General features: G+C 50.7%; 1 protein-coding gene across 1 annotated transcript in view; it reads left to right on the top strand.

Moving 5' to 3' along the window:
• The first annotated feature begins 6805 nt into the window (after nt 1-6805).
• LOC119094507 (nicastrin) overlaps nt 6806-23089 on the top strand; it is a 19421-nt gene continuing 3137 nt past the window's right edge. Inside the window, exons 1-8 of the mRNA XM_037217564.1 lie at nt 6806-7073; nt 8158-8256; nt 8752-8922; nt 9188-9286; nt 18491-18639; nt 21964-21993; nt 22322-22360; nt 22827-22898. Coding sequence (XP_037073459.1) covers nt 7025-7073; nt 8158-8256; nt 8752-8922; nt 9188-9286; nt 18491-18639; nt 21964-21993; nt 22322-22360; nt 22827-22898 — 708 coding nt within the window. The 5' untranslated portion in view covers nt 6806-7024. The remainder of the gene's footprint in view (nt 7074-8157; nt 8257-8751; nt 8923-9187; nt 9287-18490; nt 18640-21963; nt 21994-22321; nt 22361-22826; nt 22899-23089) is intronic.

Below are 23089 nucleotides of genomic sequence, written 5' to 3'. Positions count from 1 at the left end.
TGCTTTCGGCACCCTGCGGCAAGCCAAGAGTTATCCGGGCTTTCTCGTATGATATACACTCATAACCATTCTGAATACAGTCAAGGGTTTTAGTTCTTTCAGTCAACAGTTTTTTTGTCGTAGGATCTCGTGGTGATTTTAGTTGGGAAATCATGTGTTGGGCTAAAAACTGTTTTTTTTTCTAGACGTATGGGTTTTGTCCGTTACAGTAGCTCAGTTAGCTAGAGCGCCTGCCTTCCCATGCACCCACTCGTAGCAGAATGGGCTTGAGATGCTTTTGGCGCTTGCAATTTGCCCCTGACTGAGATGACCTACGGCCGGCGTCTGTCTTGTCTTGCAGACAGCTCAGTTCTCAGAATCTAACGCTGTGATCGATGCAAAACATCCACCATTCGATCCGCCACGCTCAGTTTTCTGTTACAGTTCTAGAAATGTCACCAATAGGTCAGGTGAAAAATCTTGAAAATCTTTGTGGAAAATCTTCAAAAAAAAATCTTAGTGAAAAATCTTCTGGTGTGTCGTCAAATAACATCGGATATTCTCGATCATTGTATTATGCCTTAGGTAAAGCGGAGGAGGGAGCATGTCCTGGAGGCTGCCACATGCATAAGCTCCGAGGCTTAGGCTGACATCTGTCGGTCTCCGGTATACCTATGAGTACTGGTTAAGCCATGTTATCGAGCAAAAAACTCTTCCTTTGTCAAGACCAGACATCTCGAGCCGTGCTAGTGATCACGAGTGATTAAACCGTAACGCACTTTGCCTTCCTCGCGTCATCCCTTCCCTGGGGCCTGCCGTTTAACCCCGTTTAACATACCTTCTGGTATACTGAAGGCCGCTACTTCATAGGAACTCTGAATTTATAGCGCCGAAAAAAAAAACAGGAGTCTTGTGGCCGTTCTTGCTTGCATCAACTCTTCAACTTTTCCGTATTCCAAAATTTTGAATTTTCATAGACAACACGGATTCCAAAACCTGATGGCTCCGATCTCGTCTAAGCCTCGACCATTCCCCGTGCCATAGTCGATTCCCTGTGGCAGTTCCTAGCCTGGTGACATTAGGTCGTGTGAAAAGTCTTCGATTTTTTCATGCGTCGAAGTTCGGGCGAATAAAGTCGGATAGCCTATATCTTAGACCCTATTACTCCGATCGCGCGAAACCGCTACCGTAATCTGTGTGTGTGTGTGTGATTGGGGCTTTACGACACTATATGGCGTCGCCTGCCTCTCACCCTGGCAGGAAGGGCGGGCACCGCGGGGAATCGAACCCCGTACCTCTGGTTTCCCAGACGCGCAGTAGCCAACGCAGACGCGCTAACCACTACACTACCGGTACCCCCGCTACCCTAATCTTACGAGGGAATTGAGCGCGGTGTACCGAATGGCAAAAGCTTCGATACGATCGGTGTATATACACACGCACACACACACACACACACACACACATATATATATATATATATATATATATATATATATATATATATATATATATAGGTTATATAGGTATATAAGTATAGGTTATATAGGTTCTGATATATGAACTGTCTGTAAGCAACAGTTTTGAAATATGGCGAAATTAACAACTTTTGACTGATATTGGGTCACAAAATTTGGAGTAGCAAGAGGAAATTACCTATGGCACAACAATGGCAAAGATCACTACACGATCGAACCCACGAATTTCGAAGTAACATTTGTCCATTAGAAAAAACCTTTCAATGTCGCGAATTTCATGGCTTCTTACCTGACGTAGGGTCACCAAATTTTGAAACTGCATAAGGAAATCGGCTGTGGTGACCGAATGGTAAATATTTAGAGACGATCGAAGTCACGCACCCTGAGATATGAGCCGTCTGCAAGCCAAAGTATTGAAATGTGAGAAAGCTGAATACTTTTACCCAGACCTAGTACCGACATGTTACACTGTACAACTGTAATGTTTGAGCCCGGAGGTCCCGACCTCCCAGCGACACGTTGGCCAGAAGTACTGACGTGATGGGCTCCAAACGTCGAGCACAGAGCTATATGTATCACCTGCCACGCGGTTGTTAACAGCCCGACTGGCTGATTACTCGTACACCGTATGGTAGCTTCGACACCTAGCACGAAAGGAGACATACACCAGATTCTCACGCGTTTTGTTGCAAATGCGATTGGCTAATGTTCCGGGTGGGCTGAGGACACAACTACGTATGGAAAACGTGTGCATGACAATTATTCGAAACAGTACTTATGCCTAATGCTCGCAAAGCTCGTGACGCCAAAAGTTCTTGTTGGCAAAAGTACTTATGGATAAACACTATGCGGTAAATGTTCGTCGAGAAAAGTTCGTAACGGAAGTGGTCGTTCGCACAAAGTACGTATAGAAAAGGATCGCAAGCAATTGTTTGTACTCAAATGCTCGGGCGCCAATGAATGAAAGTCAAAAGAGGGAGGCACCACCAACTTTTGATAGGGCGACAAGATCGTAAGCCATCACAACACTTGGATCAAACATGGATAAGAAGTCATGCGTTTTATAACTGGTGTTCTCGTAAATAGCATTGCTATGGAAACTCTTCATGTGCCATGCGTTGCACCACCGTGAAGCGTAGTGGCGTGGGAGCTGGGGATAGAGGCAGGGTCTCAGACCCACATCTTTCCGCAAATTTAGCATTGGCCCAGCGGGTGTTGACTGGAGAAAAATAATCTCAACGGCTGTCATCCCATTCACTTTCCAACATGGAGGGACGTCCGTAGTCTCATGACGGCGGTTTTTTCTTCACAGATTCGTAGTTTCTTCTGGGCATGGCGTATATTATCATCTAGACCAATTGACCACATAACGTATCACTGTATAAATGTGTAGACGTATAGTGGAAAAAGCTTCGTAGGGTGATATTTAATGCACATATACCCCGCAGCCATGAGAGAGCTTGGGCGCCCGATTCCAATGCTTTTACTTGGGTTATGGATACAAATAATAACAGAGTAAATCTGGCCATTTGTTACGGAGATATTTGTTTGCTTTTTACTTTGTTTGTTTATCTGCATTTGTTACCAAAAAAACCAAACGACCCACTGCTTAAGGATTGCAGAGTTCACATGCTCCCTCTAGGTCTGCAACACCACCTTTCATGGCACGGCTCAAAGCGCAGATAAACGTTCTCTGGCGTGGTGCGTTCAGACTGGCGATGCCGCTTGCGGCATGAGCCTGGATCCTCCAAGCACCTTCGCCTGGATCCACTCGATCCAGGCGAATGTGGTCCGCTCGATCCAGGCGAATCGAGAGTTGCACCTAGCACACCGCTGCTGCGTTGATCCTCTTCTGCATCATCATTAAACGAAGCAAGTTTTCAGCCGCTGTTGCGCGCTGAAACTGCATCCAGCTGTGGCTGACCTGGCGGACAGGGTCATGAAAAGGCCATCAAGTTTGAAGACTTCAGGGATGGTTTCCACCGCGTTGTGCCCCACACTGCGGAGAACGAACCCGGTGGCTAAATCTGACTCAACGGCAAGGGGAGGGGGCAGTTGGTCCCTCGCCTCGCTGGTAGCGCTGCCCCTGGGCACCTCCGTGGAGTTGGCATACGCAGCTTCTACGTGACAGGGAATAGAAATGTTACAAGCTTGAAAAAGGTGAAGAAGTGAATGAAAGGGGGACTTTTCAGGTTGCATGAATAACATGCTTGTACATAATAGAGTTAAAACGAAACACATCTGATATCCGTGCCGATAGCTCACTTAGCTAGAGCGTCTGCCTTCCCATCCACCCACCCGTGGCGGGGTGGGTTCGAGCCGCTTTAGGCGTTCGCCATTTGTCCTTGACAGACATTGTTTGCGGCCGATGGCAGCGACCGTGCTAAAGGTCAGGTGACACCAAAGAGCATGACCGACCGTGCGTGCCTTGCGACGCGTTAGTCTTTCGCCACCAACCTGCTGTTGACCTGAACTTGCACGATCGGTGGCGGGGTGCTCACACAACAAACACTGCTTAGTGCCAGCTCAAACATCTGGGTGGGGTGGGGGGGGGGGGGGGGAGGGCGTACTACATCTATTCATTTGGGAGAGGAGGGGATAGCGGATGACAGTGAACGATGACGACTTCATAGGTCACGTCAGGCTTTATGACTAGCCTAACTTTTCATATAATGACCTTAGCGGACTGAGATGACCAGTAACTAAGCTCAAATCAATTGGGGCTTTGCAAGATGACCCTAGAATGCAGGGGACTGGACATAAACAACATGTCTACTGCAGATCACCCCACCCCCCTAGTTTGCTGTGCTCTCCGTTATCTGTCACCCTGACGACGTCTCTGTCAACGACTTGACCTGTCACCCCTGAGCAGGCCAAGGACGCCAGTTGAAGGACGCGACGAGCCAGCTCGCTTGTGAGATGCGGGAGGGGGACGCGTCGGTGACACCCAATCTACGGTTCCTTATGTATAATAAACCGGATTCCAGAAAGGCTGATGCATCAGCTGGACCCACTTTGGTACAACCCTTTGGTCAAGACCCTGTTTGCACCCGGCTAAACATCGCCAACGAGCATCATTGTTTAACCCTACACTGGATAGAGGCTGGGTAGCACTCACTGAAATGAATGCCCTAGATCATCCCTCCAAACAAAATTTCAGCGAAATTTAAGAGCTGCCGGCTCGTTATTTCGTACCCTGGTGGTCAATCTGGCCCTGGAACACTCCCCATAGGAGCATCGTCTACCATCCCGAAGCCAAGTCTCTCTAGGCACCGCCAGATCATTCTAATCATTCTCGGAAAGTGGAGTGCACCCGGGGCCACCCGCACACATGCCCCTGCTGTTCACGAACCTCTACGTACGCGTTTTTGTCAAACCAACTTCGTCAGTTTTGAGTATTTATGATCGCGCAATTGTTTACAACCATTGCGTACGCGTAGTTAATGTGTGCGTACTTTTGTTAATGCGTGCGTTATCCGGCCTTTACTTTAATTGATTTACTCTTGTCTTGAAACCGCTCCGAATGCTAAAAGCGCTTTGAGCCATTTAAACCCAAAGCTTACGGCGCAAAACCGGGACCGGGACTAGGCTCAGCCCCGCCCCGAAACAACCGAAACCCTCTTAAGCCCAACACCAGGGGTGCAGTTTTTCATTCAGCTGGGAGGGGGGGGGGGGGCGGTCTTCAGACCCTCAACTTAGAGAAGAAAGTGGACCACAATTTTTCTTTGTCCAGACCACTGCAACTCATTTTGTGAAACTATGACCCTGCCCAGCACTCTTGTAGCTACTCCGGAGAAGCCACGGTACGAGTGCCCCAGAAGCCACGTCAGAACTCCGGACACCGCCTGCCTGAACGCCTGAACACAGCCCTGACCGCCGCCTGCCACTTGCCACGGCTGTTGTTGCCACCTGGCGGTGGCGACGCGAATTGCGCAACAAGCTGTCCTGAGCCCCTCATGACACCGTGACATAGACATCTCTGCAGCAAGTGGGAATCAGGTATCGGCAGATAGGGCGGATCGGACGGTAAATTTTTTAAATGCCAAATGGAGCAGGGGCGTAGTCTTGCAAAATGAGTTGGGGTGGGGGGGGGGGGGGCTAAACAATGAAATATAATACCCAGCCTGCCCCCTTAGACATATCAACAAGCAGTTTTCTCTCCCAAATTTATCCCCCTTTCCCAAAGTCGAGAAACCTAAGCCCAAGTTGGGGGAGGGGATGACACCCCCAGCTGTAAATAGGAAAAGGCTATGAAACCTAAGATGGCTGTAAGCAAAAACGCAAAATTTGTCAAAATTTCCTATTGAGTTGTCAAATTTGTCATTGCAAGTTTTTTATTTGACCAAGGATCACCGTTTGCACACGTGCCGAAGGTAGCTAGGTATTACGGATCGAATGACGAAGGTTTTCCGGTCATTGGAACGATAGGTTCTTATGTCGGAGTTGCTCGGTTATGGAATTGATGCCATTTCCCACGGGTGTCGATTTTTTTTGGGGGGGCCCTGGCCCCCAATGTTGGCCTACCCCCCCCCCCCATTGTTTTTGGCTGGAATGCTACAAAAAAACGCTGGTAAAAGATGATCACAACACAGAGACTATCTTTGTTCTTTCTGCGCAGTGGCGTCTTGTACCACTCTCATAACTAAAAGTCATGGTTGCTCTCACCACAAGATACGGATCCTAACAGTTGAGGGTATCAACGATGCAACAAACTTCACATACTAAGCGCCATAAGGCACGCAATGGTTTGTGAGGTTAAGGTGAGAAACTCTGGAACACGGGGCGACCTAAGTCCTTTGTGATTAACCAAGCCCACGTTCCCCACAACCGAAATGCGTACCGCTTTCCATGACCACCATGGAAGAGCGCCATCGGCGCTCTAAGGTGGCCTCTCAAGGGGCGCGTTCACGTGCCGACCAGAGGGGACGCGTGCGTCCAGTGCCTGCTCCATGGATGCAACCTTGCATGACTTCTATACTGCTTGAAACAAAGATTGCGTTTAATCAAAATGAAGTGGGCTAAATCCGGTGAGAAAAAAGTGGGTGGGAAGGGGGGGGTAGGTTGTCTGGCCTTTGATTCGACCCCCAATAATTTACAAAAAATGACACCTTGCGGAAAAAAATTAGCACCATGATAACCATGTTTCTTTTTGCATACTGATTTAAGCATGACAATTGATTTGTGACTGTTTTAAAGCGATTGAATAAACAGTTATTCACCACGGTTATGTTTGCTAAGTATGTCAGCATTTTAGTCCCCTCCTCTCAGCTGGCTTTATCATCACCTTGATCGTCGCCAACACCGCCTGTGTGGTTTGTCCGCTGTTGGGGTGTTGGCCGCGGCCGCCGGTTTGGGATGATAAGTATTTGTATACACTGCCTGTGCATTTTCACAACCATTTAAATTACCCCTTGTTGCACGGGGAGTCATTTGATACCCTATTCGTGGAAGCTTTCGGGTGGAGTTCTGCGTGTGCAATGGTTAGGATGAGCCGGTGACAAGCAAAGTTGTGACAAAAACCAAGATCATCACGGATTTTCCGAGATCTACTGGACAAGTTTGCAATAATGAATTGCCAGCTATGCCCGGTGGTTGTGATCCTGCTGCTCGGTTCAGGTAATATACGTGCTGATCGGTTTGTAATACGGCTATGGTATGTTCACCCATTTACGCGTGCATTATCATGACCTTGGTTAATCTGGGCTTAATGAAATGTTTTATAATTGTTTGAAATGGGCAACAATGCCAACAGGTTCCAGGATAAGAATACAGCTAGGAGAAGGATCATGGCCAGCATGTGCATTTGGATATCAGTTGTATGGCCAAGCCATATAAATGCAAGATTTCAGGAATGCCTGAAAGTGAAAGATCAAGAATGGTTGTCTTGTGCCATAATCCATGTGGCATGTGATCATTTTGACAGTAGTTTGTCACAAGTGTTATTGTAAGCAACAGCCATCTAACACTTCCATGCCTGTCTGCCAGTGCCAGAATAGTTTCCCTCATACACCAAGCCTTTTCCTTCATACACCAAGTTTCTAGTTTCAGTTTCTAAAAACAATCCTTCACAACTAAACTTTGCTGTCAGCAGCATAACCATGCTTAACTCAAATACACCAAACAATGCATGACATCCAGAACATGTCCGCCCCGGCGTGATGTTTGAAGGTGATTTCAGGCAAAAATGCTCCAAGATCATTTATAAGAAGCAAATGATGTACAAATTTATCATGATTTCACATGGCCTGAGTTTGGTGCATGTAAATGCGAGGATCATTGCACTGGTGTCATGTGGGCATCCAGCACAGGGAATTGGTTTTTAGCCAACTGGAACTCGCACAAACTTTTCTAGGTGTTTGGCACTAAAAATAATCAAAGCTTGCATGCAAATGGATGTAAAAGTGAAGGTGGAGAACCATAAGTTGTGGATGATCTCCATGCTCATGGCTCATGGCTCTCATGTTCATGACATTTTTTCCCTTGAATGTCTTTGCCAACTGATTCCTTGGTTGCAAAGTTTCCGTATCCTAGGGTCATTACTATCGCAACTTATTTTGTTGAAACATATTTGTGTATCGCTAGAAAAGACACCATTTAAGGATGCTCTCAATGACTCCTGCATGGTGTATTCTCCCTCCTACCCCATGCTTGTCTGTATAAGCCCATCATTACTGTTTAACCATGTGATGTTCCACCACAGCATCTGGAAATCGGATTTGGGAGACAATTTACCAGGATCTGGATGCCACATACAGCTGCTTCACTATCACCAATGCCACACATGAGTTTGGATGCAGAGGTGAGCTGGAAGTGGACTTTGCAGCAGCTCTGCAGAGACCATTTGTGTGTTATGAGCCAGGCATGGGTATCACAAAAATGACTGGCAGTGTGTTTGCTCATTGCATTAAGATAGGGCAAGTGATAGGCATCCTGGGATGTCAATGATTTGTTCTGGATCAGCCTATTTCAAGTGCCAGATGAATGTTGTAGTTTTGGTTTCTTGGCCTCACATCATTAATTGCTTTACAATTCTGTGGGACAGTTGTGTTTGAGAAATCTGCTAGTGAGCACAGTCTGTCCTGACATGCTATCTTATGTGGCAAACTAAGGGAAATCCTTGTGCACATATTCAAACCCAGGTGTGCATGCACCCGGCTTGTGCGATGAATATCGTGGACTAGCGGCGATGGACGGTGGCCTAATGGGCCAGCTTTGGCCGCTGGCCGCCGGCGGCGCCACTGGGCAATGGTCGCTGGCACAGACGGCTCTGACGTCGGCATCCTCCCGCCACCAGCCGACTTCTCCGGCAACGTGGGCCTGCTGCGCGTGGCGAATACGTCGGCGGCGCTGGATCAGCTGCTGGCGTCGGACAATAAGTTGTCATATGTGGTGGTGTTGCCTCGGTCGCAGTTCAGCGTGGCCACCCTGCGCCAGCTGGAGGCCATGACGGCCGATCCGGACAGAGGTCAGTGGCTGGCGGCGGCGCGCCGGCAGGGCTCTCACAGCCCGGCGGCCCGGCTGAAGAGCGTTGGCCGTGTGTTAAGCCATGCTGGGTGTCGCCATGTGCTATTTTTGGTGGGGAAGGGGTAATCCGTTGACTTGCGGCCTGCTTGGCGCCCTCCTCGCGCATCGCGAGGAGCGATGCGCGAGGAGGATTGATGTAATTTATCGCGAGCGTCTGCGCATCGCTGCGGCTCGCCGCGCGCTCTGACGTCACGCGTATCCGGCAGGTGACGTCAAGGGTGTGCTGCTGACGCTGCCCGACGGCAGCTGGCAGCCGGACACCTTCCAGTTCTCCGAGGACGACGTCTGGCCCAACCGCGTCTCCAGTGAGTGTGTCTGGGGAGAAGTACGCCAACCGCTACGACGCTGGGTCGCTTGGGGCGAGGTACATCCGCTCGCCGGCAGGAGATGCGTTCATTAAGCTCATTAAACTGTTTCATTTAACTCGTCTCTGGCTTCGGTCGCGTATTTTTGCTGTCTGAGCTTTTTCTGGCAAAAATTTATAACTGACATATAGCGCCAAAGTGTATTACCCTTGGCAGTGCGTTTCCTGCTGAAGTCCAGAGTTTTGCCGTGGATCTTAAATATAGTGCTGGCGTTTTGTAAGGGTTCATACATCAGCGGAAATTAGCACGCAAGCCATTCCTACTATGATCCTGCCGCATAAACGCTTTGCGATCGATTTAACGTGTGTGGAGATGCCAGTTTGAACGTTTGTGGAGGTGCCGTGGCTTAAGGCCCGATGCGGGTTGTTTAGGATAAGCATGCCCTCTTTACTTTCCTCATTAAGGAAAGATCAGGGTATTCGTCGCGTATTTCGAGTTACGGTAACCCGACTACTGATTACCGTCTACTGACTATTGAAATATCGGCTAGGATGGTAACTGTGCACATAGTGGCACCATGGTGTCTTTGAGAAGAAGTGACAACGAGAGAAGCATTTGCGTTGCTGCTTTCGGCAAGTGTTCGCAAGCCATTAATGGGTGATATGGCATGGACTTTCTCCAACTAAGCCAGTGGATGATATGACATGGTCCGTCTCAGGCAAATCATACGGGACTCGCTAGGATTCTTGCTCTTAATGTGGATAACACTAAATGGAGAAAATTGACAGGCAGAACGGGCTATGTGGATTATCGTTAGTGCCATGTGTCAGATTGCTGTAGTTTATGGCGTATCGCTTCGCCTACCTCACCGCAACATGCCTTTAGCCGAGAAAGTGCGGTCGCGAGGTACGGCCTCCACCCGGCCTCGCCAACTTTGGCGTCAGTGATGGGTATCCATGACAACCAGTGCTGGCAAGTGTTGACCAATTAGAAGGGAATCTCCAGAGTCACGTCGAAAGCCTTAACAAACGGAGGCCAGGAGGTGTGCTGGGATTACCGCCTGGCGGCTGCCGCGCTGTCATACAGTAATCAGCAAGCGGCCCACACGAGCGTGTACACAATTAAAGAAGTAAGGGGACGCGTAGCGCGGGATGCATTGACCCGTTGCGATTAACACGGATGGCCTCCGCTGTGGTATTTCAGTATGCAACGATCCATGTGCGCTTTTCAGCACCCTGCGCTGTAAGGCGCACATGGATTCCGATGTTTGTGTCAACTGGCAGTTCCCCGCGTGTGGGGACCCCGCATTCACCGTCGCTCGAGCCTTTCGGAATGTTCTCAATGGCTTGGACTTCGTCTACCTTCTTTTTCTTACATTCACGAAAAATGTCTAAGTTAAAAATGTCTCCGTGCTAAATGCAACAATACACCCTTTTGGCGCGCGCTGTGACGGACACCGGTATCTGTCGGACGTAATTTTATGTCGTGGATCGCATTTTAGGTTGATCCTGTCGTACGTGCAAATTGCACGGCAATCCATGCAGCTGTCCGTGCTGTGCGTCTGGCGAAACGAACACGAACAGTCAGACAGTCAGATAGGCAGACGTATGGTCGGAAATTCATGAATTAGATGAGAGCTTCTTTCACAAGATAAGCATGGACCAGTTATACGAAAGTTCCAGGACATCATGGCAGAGGTGGACTGATGTTAGGCGTTCATGCGGGAGATAATGCGGCTGGAATATTAGTTGGCTTAGGGTCTGCCGGAGCCCGGAAATTTTATTCGACGAGTTGAAGACGTGTGGAAGACTTAACGTTTTATGGTGGCTGGTTCGGGTATTGGGGAAAAGGCTGGGTGGAAATGAGTCACAATGAGCATGGGCACAACATGACCCCAGCAGTCGACGCGCCTAAGCGCCAATCGTCAGGCATTGTAATCATCAGACATTGTAATCCGGATAATCATTGACATCTGGGTGTAGTGTTTGACGCAGGTTCTGAAAATGGTGATGCTATTGGCTTCCCGGTCTGTCGTTGGTCCGCCTTAAGCCAAGATAGTGTTGAGGTCGCTGGGTGATGTATGTGCGACCCGCTCGCCTGCACCATAACATCTGGTGGCACGTGTCCACCCGCTCTGGTTGACGTATGATTTGACGTAGGGATCAACCAATCGTGATCGATCCGAACGCCACCGGGCGGATCCATGGTTTACCCATGGCAGTCTGGTCACATGGATCTAGATCTTTGGCGGTAGGATTGCGCTCGTTTCTCTCCTTGGGCAAAAGTTAGCTCTTGTCGTTGCGAAGGCAGGACGCTGTGGTCTGGATTTGTTTCCAAACCGCGGCCTTCAACCTTTTCGCCACCTGAAGCCCGACGTTTCCCGTGTCGATCAAATGGAAAGATGGAATAGCGTCGACGTTGCGGAATGGAAGCAATGCACCACTCGACCCAGCAACCTGCATTTGCGTGCCTTGACAGATTACAGCACAATCCTCAATGATTTGCGCTAGATGTTGCTGGCAATGTAATGATGGTGGCCTGGTAGGATCAGCAGCTGCAAAGACATAAGCCTTTCAAAGAACAGTACTGAACGGGCCGTGCTGTGGCGCTGGAGCTAGTTTTGTGGCTAGTCGACGTCAAATGGATTACGTGTTTTTATTTATAAGGACTAGGTTAATGCCAGAAAGAGATGGATCAAGGCGCTCGATGCCCGATGGAATCAACATTTTCGTCTGGAAATAACGTAATCCGCACGAAACAGCGTGCCAAACTTAGCGATGGTACCACCGTATACTCTGCAGAATCGTAGAGACTGCGTCGGTTCCAGAAATAGGTATATCAAGGTTGTAGAAGTCCATTGGGTGTAAATGGCTTCATTCTCATGAAATGCCGTTCCAAAATCCGCAGTGGTGCCATTGCGTACTTACCTGACGTAATGTCATTCATCTGTGGGATGCCAAATCATCTACCGTGTTCATCACCTCGTGTGCGAGAATAAGAGTTGCTTCTGATGCTGTTTAACATTGAATTGTTGGGTATGGAAAATGTCCAAGCTGCCCTTAGTTGAATGACTAAGTTAATTGGTTGGTAATGTAGTACTATGACATTTTGTTATTTGCATTTATGAAGAACTCAAATTTTGAAAACTGCTGAACTATCAACAAATTTGGAAAACTGCCTTCATTCCGGCGTTATTATTACGATAGCGGATTTCATGACAGTGCGTTGGCCTTAGTGCTCCGACTCATTTTTCAGCTGCGATAGATGCGCAACACTGCATTCGTGGTCCGGAAGCGGACCGGTTTGATCTCTCTGAGACCTGCCCGCCCTGCAGCTTCGGTGGCAATTACCGCGCTTACTTTATTTTTTATTGCGGTCGTTGCCTTGATGTTTTAACCCCGAAGTGTTAAGATGCTTGATCAGTTATGACATTGTAGGAGACGATTCAAACCTGACCACGCCCACGTCTTTATTGCCTCACGCTCACATCCAAACCGTGGCCCCTCACCGTCGCCCACAGCCGGCGCCGGACCACCGACACATAGCGGCCATCCGACCCCGGCCTTGGCCAGAGGCGCCGTCGCGACCGCGCGGTGGTACGCTCCAGCCCCCTCCCCTCCCCTAGGGGAACTCCTGTACAGGCATTCCACAGGCCCAGTCGTGATTTGCACCAACCGCCAAGCTACAGACTAGAAAGGAGCCATGAACGGCGTGGGACCGGCCAGGCATTACCGGGTGGATATGCCAGTCGTCACGTAGCTGATGCCAAAAGCTACGTTGGCGAAGCCGGAAACCTTCGGTAAACGGTATCAGCAACTCTCACATTTGCCAGTCCAGTGCCATGCAGCGTGCAGTTGCCGCGTGATGTGCTCTCCGGTGAAATGGGCTGCATTGAGTGGCCGTTGTTGCGAGCAAGATCACAGCCCGGGGGAATCTCCCGCGAACTTTGGTTACACAAATTCAATTTGAGCGGCCCGGCGCATCTGCCACGCCCTCACGCCCTGTCACGCCGACACTGAAGTCTTTACAATTGTTGGTCGCACGGAGTGTGCGTCTGAGCCCTGATCCCGCTGTCCTGCTGCGAACGCCCGGATCAACGACGGCGCTGCGAGAGATTAATGTGCCGCAATGTTCGGCTTGGTCCGTCCCGATCTTTGACATTCGGCACGTCCTCTGCTACCGGCCGCGGGTCATCCCAGTCACCAGTAAATGGCGAGCGCCTAAAGCGACTGAAGCACACCCCGCTGCTGGTTGGCGACCCGGGAGGCAGGCACTCTAACCAACTGAGCCATGGGGACGCGCTAGGTTCTGTGTCCAGAGCATCTGATCATCTTATGCATCGTATCTCTGTTCCACACTGTGCGAGTCAGCAAATTATCCGTCGTTCATCGAGTAGCCCAGGAAGATGATGTGGATGGATACGGGATAATCCGCCGATGCCTTGCTTGTCCTGATGGTTGATAAATGGCTTGCATAACGAGTATATCAAAGTTCCTCTCTCTGCCCCACCCAACACAACACTCACACCGACACGCATTACGATTAACGCCATTGGACAAAAAAGGAAATTCACATATTTTCGAAACCCGCCATGTTGCCTGGCCATTTTCTAGCTCATTTACAGCCCACGCCACACGTGAGTTAGGTCATCCAGCAGGCGGCCACCGCGGAAGCTTTGTAGCCCAATGTGATCCGATTCCTGTGCATCCCTTCCGGAGATAGCCTCTTGCGTGGAGAAACTGCTCCCCCCCCCCCCACCCGTGATCGCGGGTATTTGAGGTATCTCAGGTCCCATTTTGCGATCGTTTTTTTGTCGTTGCCGTCGGCTTTCCGATACAGTGGTGCTGGTTCATAGTTATTGGCTAATTGTCTGAACAAGAAATGCCCTATGCAGTACCAAAAGGCAAAAGGAGCAAGTGACAGAAGTGTGTGACTGTGACTTTGTGACAAAAGACACAAGGGAGGAAGTCATTCCACGGACTATATCCGCTCTACCCAGCATATTTCTGGCTAAACGACTTACGTTTGAAAGCGCTGTTTTGTTCGCAGGTGGCCACGGCGCCATGATTTGCCCAGCATCTTTACTCAGATTTCTAATACCTTTTTATTCATAATTTTTAACACGGATTGCCTCCACAGTGGTATTTCGGCATATAACGATCCATGTGCGCCTTGCAGCACTGTGAGCTTGCACCAGTTTTGAACATCCATGGTGTGCACCACTTGACATGAGCTTGTCGCGGTTCGCTGGCTGTCTCTCCGCATCTCTGTCTCCTGTTCGCTGGCTGTCTCTCGCCCCATCCTCCGTGGGTCCGTCGCTCCGTCGCTCCGTCCTCCGTGGGTCCCGCGGGTCATATGAACACCAGACAGCCGCCGGGCACCGTGATTGTGCCCTGGGAGCAGGTATTGTCGCTGAACACTGTAACAGCAGCGACTGTCGCCCTGTCCGGAGCGACAGGGCGACGGCTCATGAGCACAACCAGGCCACACCACCTTGGAGCCAGCTGGGCCACCGGCGCCGTCAACGCCGCCCCACGTGGTACCGGAAACAGTGGTGTGCGGCCGCAGGATGGAGATGACGTTCAGCTGGCCGCCGCCAGGGGCGCTGCTGCTCTCCCGGGCCACGTCCGGAGCAGTCGCCACGTTGATGTTGGCGTAGTAGTTGGGCGCCGTGACCAGGTGAGGTGCCGCAGGCGGCGGCATCCCGTACGTCAGGCCCAACACCTGGAACAGGAAAACGACGCCGTCAGGTGCCAGAGTCATGAACATAGTGCTCCGTCATTGTGCGCAGCGCGGCGAGCAGCAGGGAATCAGCTCTGAAGCCTTGTTATGGACGTGGTTATTGGCGCAAGCTAGCCCAAGCCACCGATCTGTCGTAAACCCTTCGTCAACACGGCTGAATGATGGGTCGGACTTTGGCGCCACCGCGTCACCTGAGGCTATCCCCCCCCCCCCCCCACCCGAGAGCCGGCTGACCGCTCCAGCTCCACTGGACCAGCCGGCTCCGCGTCTCTTGCTATCTCAGCTCCAGTGGAACAGCCGGCCTCCGCGTCTGTTGCCATCTCAGCTCCACTGGACCAGCCGGCCTCCGCGTCTGTTGCCATCTCAGCTCCACTGGACCAGCCGGCCTCCGCGTCTCTTGCTATCTCAGTGGTGGTCAGCCTCACCCCGACGCCTCGCCGATGCGGTACAGAGGCTGCGGACTGCACCAGCGGCTTAGAGAGCATTTGATTCATGATATCACTGGTGTAAAGGCAACTATAACTTAATTTTCAAGCTTTAGCTTCATGCAGACTAGACCCCTTATGGTCTGGGGAGAGGTTACGGGCGTCAATGAAACGCATGATGAATTCATCGATAAATTGATCGATGAATTAATCGATGCATTCACGTATGGACACCGGGACCACCGGGGAAAATGATCGAGTGCTCGCGAAGAAAAGGGATGTGGGGCGGTTGGCCGTATATCCACATTTGCATCGTGTAAACCAAAATGACTTGGCGGTAGGTAAATGGCCCGTCGTGTAAAATGGCAGTGAGCTCGGGCGGCCAAATTGCAACGACGCTAACAGTGTGTGAGATATCACAGCAAAACGGGAGGAGTTATTGCCCGACCCGTAGGAATGTCTCGCTGCATTGCCAAGGAAGCGATGTCAACGTTTCGGGCACAGTCTAGCTTACCTTCGTAAATATCAACCAGCCTCCCATGGCTCCGATGTAAACAATGGTCATTTTTTCAAGGCCAACTGACCAAGCGGCCATGTCTCACGCGATGTTGGATTCTCCCGAGATCACAGTGGCCGCAGTCACGCTTGTACCAGAGTACGTCCCCACCGCGCTGGTGACGTTCCGACCGAAGCGAGGCCCCGTGGCCGAAATCATTGCACAGTGCCCGAGCGCCTCACAAACGGGCACAGCTCACCGGCAGGAGAACACAGACGGTGCACACTGAGCTGATCATGGCGGCGGACTGGTGGGAGGTCGCGAACGGCTGCTTGGGCCTCCAGACGGCCGCGGTTGGCCGGAGATCCCACGGGGCGTTCCCGTGTGAGCAGATCATCGTGCCATAGCAGGTCTGTCGGCAAGCTTACGTTCGGTCCAAGGCCAGCCGGCTGGATGACCCCGAGGCATCGCAGACTTCAGTGCTGCCGGGCTGGAAAGTTTGACGGTGAAATTCACCGCAGCGTACACAACGAGGTTATAGCGTCTGCATGGGTGGTTCAGACATGTGTGAGGGTAACCGGGCAGAGGGTCAAAAGTCAGGAAGTCGAAGTCAGTTCGCAAAATGTCAAAAGAAAAAAGTCGAACAAGAAGACACCAAGAGGAATTGAATGCCAAGTTGAGCGGGCAAAAAGTCGGAGGGGATGAATGCCGAATAGATGAATTAGCAAGTCATTATTTCAAAGGGACAAAAACACGGATGAAAGTAAAACGACAAAGGTCAAATACAATAAGTCAGCTAAACAACGAGTCAATAGGGATAGAGGTCAGGGGAAGGCAGGTCAAGTAGGCAGAAGGCGAAAACCGAATGGTGGATCAGGAGGACCCGTTTTGTGTCGCGGCTTGCTGGATTGAGGCTCCCTTTATGAATTAGAAGGCCCATACTTCTTGGATTAGCAAGCCCTCTGTATAAATCAGCATACGCCCGGTCTGGATTAGGAGGTCCCTTTATGTATGAAGGAGCCTCCTGTTCCAAAATGCCTCCTTTCCGGACCAGGAGGCCTTGTGCTGGGATAAATTAGCACGTCACTGAATTGGAGGTCCTCTATTCATCCAGAGTTTTTCATCGGTCCAACTCGGGTAAGACCTGCATCCGTGGCATGTAGCCGTTCCTCACTCCCAACTTTACTCTTCAGACGCCGTCCACACCACGCGTACTCGGAAACATTGGGGCATGGATCCAGAATAGTGTCTGCCAGACTGTCTTACGCCGTCTGACTGAGAGTGTGTGTTTGAAATAGCTTGATCTCCTCATGTAGGCAAGGGACAGCCGTGGTTTTCGTTTTATTTATTTGCGTCACTGCACATCCGGCAGATTACAGCCGGCACACCGTTGGGCGCATCCCTCTCCAAAAGATGAAGTTGGTGTCGATGAGGTAGCCGAAGCATCCTGAGGCATACTTGGAAAGAACCGCGGCGTCTAAGTGGTCTGCTTGCGGAGCTCATGAAAAACCTCACAACTGACTTCAAACCAATCTTTGCTGAATGGTTGGAAAATATTGCTGTTTCGCAACAAACAACAAATTAAACCACTTTTAACGAAAACTCAAGTGCCTTTCACAAGTTAATTTTGTCTGAAAAAATGCCTACCTACCAAGGTAGCGCCTAAAAGCGTGAGTAGGTATCCTTTGTATACAATTGGTCATCGCGATCTGCTCCGGTTGGCCTCTATGATCTCCAAAAATGGCGTTTCCTTCGCTTTCCGAGACCCCGAAATGCTACAAGAATGGCAAATTACGATTTCTCCAAGATAGAGAAGTACAGTAGATAGAGCTGAAGGGAATATGGATAAGATGCAGTGGTAGGCGCTGTATGACCGCGCAGCTGAAGCGTCCTAAAGCCATAATTGCCACTGCGGATAGGTTGCGGTGTGGTTCCACGTGCCCTCTTCCCGCCCAAACACAGCAGGCCCGTTGGAAAATCACGCCCAAGAGCCTAGCCAAACTGCAAGTTTTTTCGAGGAGGCCGCCTGAGAATTTCTCCTCAAAATCCGTGAACGCACGCCCGTGAATAGTTTTTGTAGAGCTCTTGAGTTTTATAGAGCTCGAGGGTAGAGGAGGCCCGGTCCAGATGATTCAGGATGCATGACATGGCAAACACTTTATGACAACCCTTCGCCTTCCAAGCAGTCCACGAGGCTGCTAATTAGCTGGGGCCCCTCTGGCTGAGCGGAGGCGGGCTCTCCCCTCGAGACCCCCCGACCTCCCGCACGAGCAACTGACCAGGAATCCACCACTATGGGCGAAGACTCACCAGGCTCGAAGCGACCAATTTTTCAAGCATTATGATTTATGAATTGGCGCGCAAGTACATCAGAGAACCTCCCCGCCCACCACAATGTCATGCATGCTAGACACTCAGTGGCTTACATTTCAGCGTCATACATGTAGTGGCTCACAAGGATTGCAGGATTACCCCAGGTGGAGGGGCTTGGTGGTCTTAGGCCCCACGTCCAGTGAACGTGATAACGGTGCTCCTTTTCAGGTTTTTACCAACCGGACAAGAACCCGAAAGAATACAACTACTCCCTACACAACCCGTGGAACCCGGCCGGCTCAGGCATGTTTAAGCGGCACTGGAGCTTTCCCATCATCCTGCTGAAGAACGAGTCGCAGATCAGGGACGTGTTTGAGGTGAGTGGCTGCACGCGCCTCTGTGGCCAGCCCCCAGTGAGCCTCTGACTTTCTCTCGTTCCGGTCGGCCTTCGGTGAGCCTTTCACCTCGCTTTCGTCTGGTCAGCTCTCGGTGAGCCCCAGACGTCACTCTCATACGGTCAGCCCGCAGTGGGCCTCAGACCTCACCCTCATCCGGTCAGCCCTCAATGAGCCTCAGACCTCACCCTCATCCGGTCAGCCCTCAGTGAGCCTTAGACCTCGCCCTCATCCGGTCAGCCCTCAGTGAGCCTCTGACCTCGCCTTCGTCTGGTCAGCCCTCAGTGAGCGTCTTCAGTCTTCCCGTCGCGCTGGCGGCCGCATGCTACGGTGTGGGTCACTGAGCATACATTTGCTACTGCAAAACGGCAAGAGATGATGAGGTCCCGTTGAGGAATAACATTATGCGAGCAGAAAGTGAATTCATGTGTACGATTCAGTAATAGCTGAATCCACGACGGCTCACCAAAATTGTTCTAATTTCGAGACATTTACGGTGGCCTTGTCATCTTTTCAGGAAATAATTATTGAGCTGTCAGATGAAAACAGTCATATTGTGAATGTTGAATGGAAGAGGCGCACTATTTTTAAGAGGATTTTGACTCCCCCACCCCCAAATCTTCTAGCTTACAGCGGCCATAGATTTGGACATGCCGTCTGATGCACTTGAGAAAGCATAAACTTGACTTCTGAAAAAGCTGTAAATAAAGACAAAAACGAAATAGGTTTAGCTGTCATTTTCTGCTGCCTTATGTCATAGCCATTTTTAGCAGTCATCGCCAGAAGTCGCGGCTCGGTGGTGGACTGGATTGAGCGAGGAGGTGTGTCTGTGAGCTGTGTCCCGACCTGGGTCTCATCCTTGCTAACCGCACGGCTTAGGGTGTGGCGTCAATCTCAGTTGGTTTGCGACGCTTTGAGTGCGTCTTTGTAAAATTTTGACTTTTAGGGGATAAGTGTCTTATTTTTCCATTAAAAAAAGAAAATTAGCTCAAGGTCAGTCCGCAGCTTTGAAAAAGGCATTAGTTGCCAATGGTGGATTATGTGTGAAGTTGTTTAACAAACTAAGTGCACGATCTTGATAAATTAAAAAAAGAGAACACTTGAGCGTGGGGAGAGGAATATTGACTGAGAACAGTTGGATTTTGATATGAAATGTGCAAACCATCGTTTTTAATCATTTTATACTCAAAAGATATATATTCATACAAAAATGGGCTCGTGCTGATTATTCCCTCGTACCCTTGGGATTTTCTTGAGATTTACCATTGAAATTCTCTGGAAAAACAAAAGTTGAATTCCACTGATTGATTTTGAGAAAAAAGGTTTTGGCTTTATTTTAACAAATACCGTAAGCAACTTTCGAATGCATGTATAAACTCTACGCTTACAAGCTACCGAATGCAAGGCACACCTTTCGTAGCGAAAAGCTGGCTGCGAACTGCCAAAGTAAATTAATTATTCTTGTTTAGTTATACTTGTTTACACTTATATTTGTATACTTGTTTTTTTTTACTACTATACTTGTTTACACTGAAGAATGAGACGAATCATATGCGACACGACGCGCGGACGAACAGCGCATGAAACCTTAGCATGCCGTTTCATGTGCAGAATTTGCCGTTATTTTTTCATTGAAAGGTTTGTTGGCGGCTTCTCTGGACCTCACAAAACACGGGGGTCCGAAATCTCCGTCCACCCCCGCGGCCTGGTGGCGTTGCAGGGGTAGTGCAAAAAAGGCTACACATTGGCTCGACGCGCCAAATGAAAATACACTGCCCTTTGTAACATTTGGCGATTGCCATGAAAGGTGACGTTATAAGCAAATCTGCACATTTCGTGCGGATGGTAGCATGCTGCTCATCCAAAGAACGACACGGTGTTAAGGCGGTGCAATTATGCACTACCTCCCCACCCTTAGCTATATAGCGAATGAGGCAGTCAATGCTTATACGTCGGCAGACGGCGTTGCACTCTTTCTATTCTTCATCAGTAACCTAGCTGTTGCTCCGCTTCTGTGTCAGTAAAAGCCGCTCCATCGCCACTGACCCCCGTAACGTACCATAGACCACCGTCCCCGCTCCCGTAACGCTGACCTCCGCTCCAATGCCAATGACCTGTGACCTGCCCCGGTGTCATTAACCTGCGACTTGCCCCGGTGCCACGGACCTGTGACCTACCCCAATGCCGCTGGCCTGTGGTCTGCCCCAGTGTCGCTGACCTGTGACCTACCCCAGTGTCATTGATCTGTGAACTGCCCCCGTGTCGCTGACCTGTGACCTACCCAGTGTCGCTGACCTGTGAACTGCCCCAGTGTCATTGATCTGTGAACTGCCCCAGTGTCGCTGACCTGTGACCTACCCCAGTGTCATTGATCTGTGAACTGCCCCAGTGTCGCTGACCTGTGACCTACCCAGTGTCATTGATCTGTGAACTGCCCCGGTGTCACTGACCTGTGGTCTGCTCGAGTGTAGCGCGCGAGGCGTACACTAAAGACTAGTCGGTCACCTGCCAGCGCGCGTGGTGGCGCGTGGCATATATATATAATATATATATATATATATATATATAATATATATATATAATAATATATAGTATATTATGTGTGTGTGTGTATATATATAGATATATATATAATATATATACATATATATAATAATATATATATATATATATATATATATATATATATATATATATAATATATATATGCATATATTTGTATATGGTATCTGGTTATAACTGTGTGTGTTTAAGGTTTGTTTTTACTATGTTTATGGTGGGCAGTGTTGTTAGTATCCAAATGATAAATGAGCGATCGCTGTCGGTACGTCTATCTGTCCACTGACGGCAGATAAACCAAACTGGTCTCATAATGCCGTTATCGCTCTCCGTTGATATGTCTGCGGAGAGCTGCCCCGACCATATAAGATATATTGTGCAACCTGACAACAAAGCGTTGCTCGCTCTTTGTAATTCGTCCCTTTCTGGACGCGTTTCCCTGTATGTCAGTCTGGGTCGGCATCACCTTGATGCCGGCACCGATGTTTCACACCGGACCAGCACAACTAGCGTAACAGTGCTAGTTCCGGCCTCTCGGCCGCAGCCAGCATCTTGACAGCATGGGTTCTGAGGTGCAGATAATTGCGCTTGTGTCGCCCTGCACGGGGGTCCGGGTTGTCAGCTGATATAAACAACGGGGCAACCACTGCCACGTTTCTCTGGCGTCGCCGAAGATAGTGACGAGTGTGACACCAGTGCCACTGGCTTGTGACCTGCCCCAGTGTCACTGGTCATCTCCTGTTCCAGTGCCACTCGCGCTACAACGCGGCTGACGGGGTGGCCCCACTGCGCGGCCGAAATGCGCACCTTCATGTCGGCCGCCGGCAACACGGAGGTCTGCTGGCGTCGCACCCAAGACCAGTACATCAACACCAAGAATACCGTCTACTGCATGCCCATGGGCTCGGTCAACGTGTTCGGCACGTTGCTGCCCCGCGGCGGGCCGGCGCCGGCAGTCGCCAACGGCGCCACGCTGCTGCTGGCGGCGCGCGCTGACGGCGCCACCATGTGGGACGCGCTGGCGCCGGCCGCCGACTCTGCCGCCGTCGGCATGGTGGCGCTGGTGTCGGTGGCGCGTGCGCTCGCCCACATGCCGACCCCGCAGCAACCGCGTATGAACGTCATGTTCATGCTGTTTAGCGGGGTGAGTTGGCGGGGTGCCGTGGCGCAGGGGCGGTCTGCGGCGGCGGGCGGGGTGGCTGATTTGTCCTGCTGAACGGAGGTCCGAGCCGTGTCTTGATTGCGCTGCGCCTCGTGCATTGAGGCCGGCGGTGAGCGGTCTCAGTGGATCAGATTTCGTGGATTTGGGGTTTGCTGTGCAGTTTTGCCGTCTGCATGGCGATGGTTTTGATGAGTGCTGCCGCGTTGAGTGACAGAAAGGTTAACCGGTGGTGCTCATTGACCAGCCACGCTGTTATGCATCGGATTCTCAAGCTTTAAGAACGAATGACGTAACGTGGTTTTGGCAGCAACAGCTGAGCTGTGCCGGTTCTCAAGGGCCGTGCCCGCCTGGCCTGGCCACGGCTGACGTGAGCGTCAGCTCTTAGCCCCTGACCTGACCTGACCTGACCTGAATCACTGGACCTGACCTGACCTCCTGCCGTCCACAGGAGAGTTTCGACTACATCGGCTCGGACCGGTTCGTGTACGACATGGCACACGACAAGTTCCCGCCGCTGGCCGTGGCCGAGGAGGACGAGGCGGCCGGCTCCGTCACGCGGCCGCCGCTGCTGCACCTCGGCGACGTGGATACCTATCTGGAGCTGAGTCAGCTGGCGCGCGCGCGCCAGCTCTACCTGCACTCGACCCGGTATCGCGCGCCGCCGACGCCCAGGTCAACCAGAAGGTGCGCCGCGCCCAGCGGCGCAGGGCG

This window comes from Pollicipes pollicipes, unplaced genomic scaffold (assembly GCF_011947565.3).
Source record: "Pollicipes pollicipes isolate AB1234 unplaced genomic scaffold, Ppol_2.1 Scaffold_4002;HRSCAF=4701_pilon_pilon_pilon, whole genome shotgun sequence".
NCBI classification, from domain to species: Eukaryota; Metazoa; Arthropoda; class Thecostraca; order Pollicipedomorpha; family Pollicipedidae; genus Pollicipes; species Pollicipes pollicipes.
The sequence above is the reverse complement of the archived record's forward strand: the minus strand, read 5'-3'. Positions and strand labels throughout refer to the sequence as shown.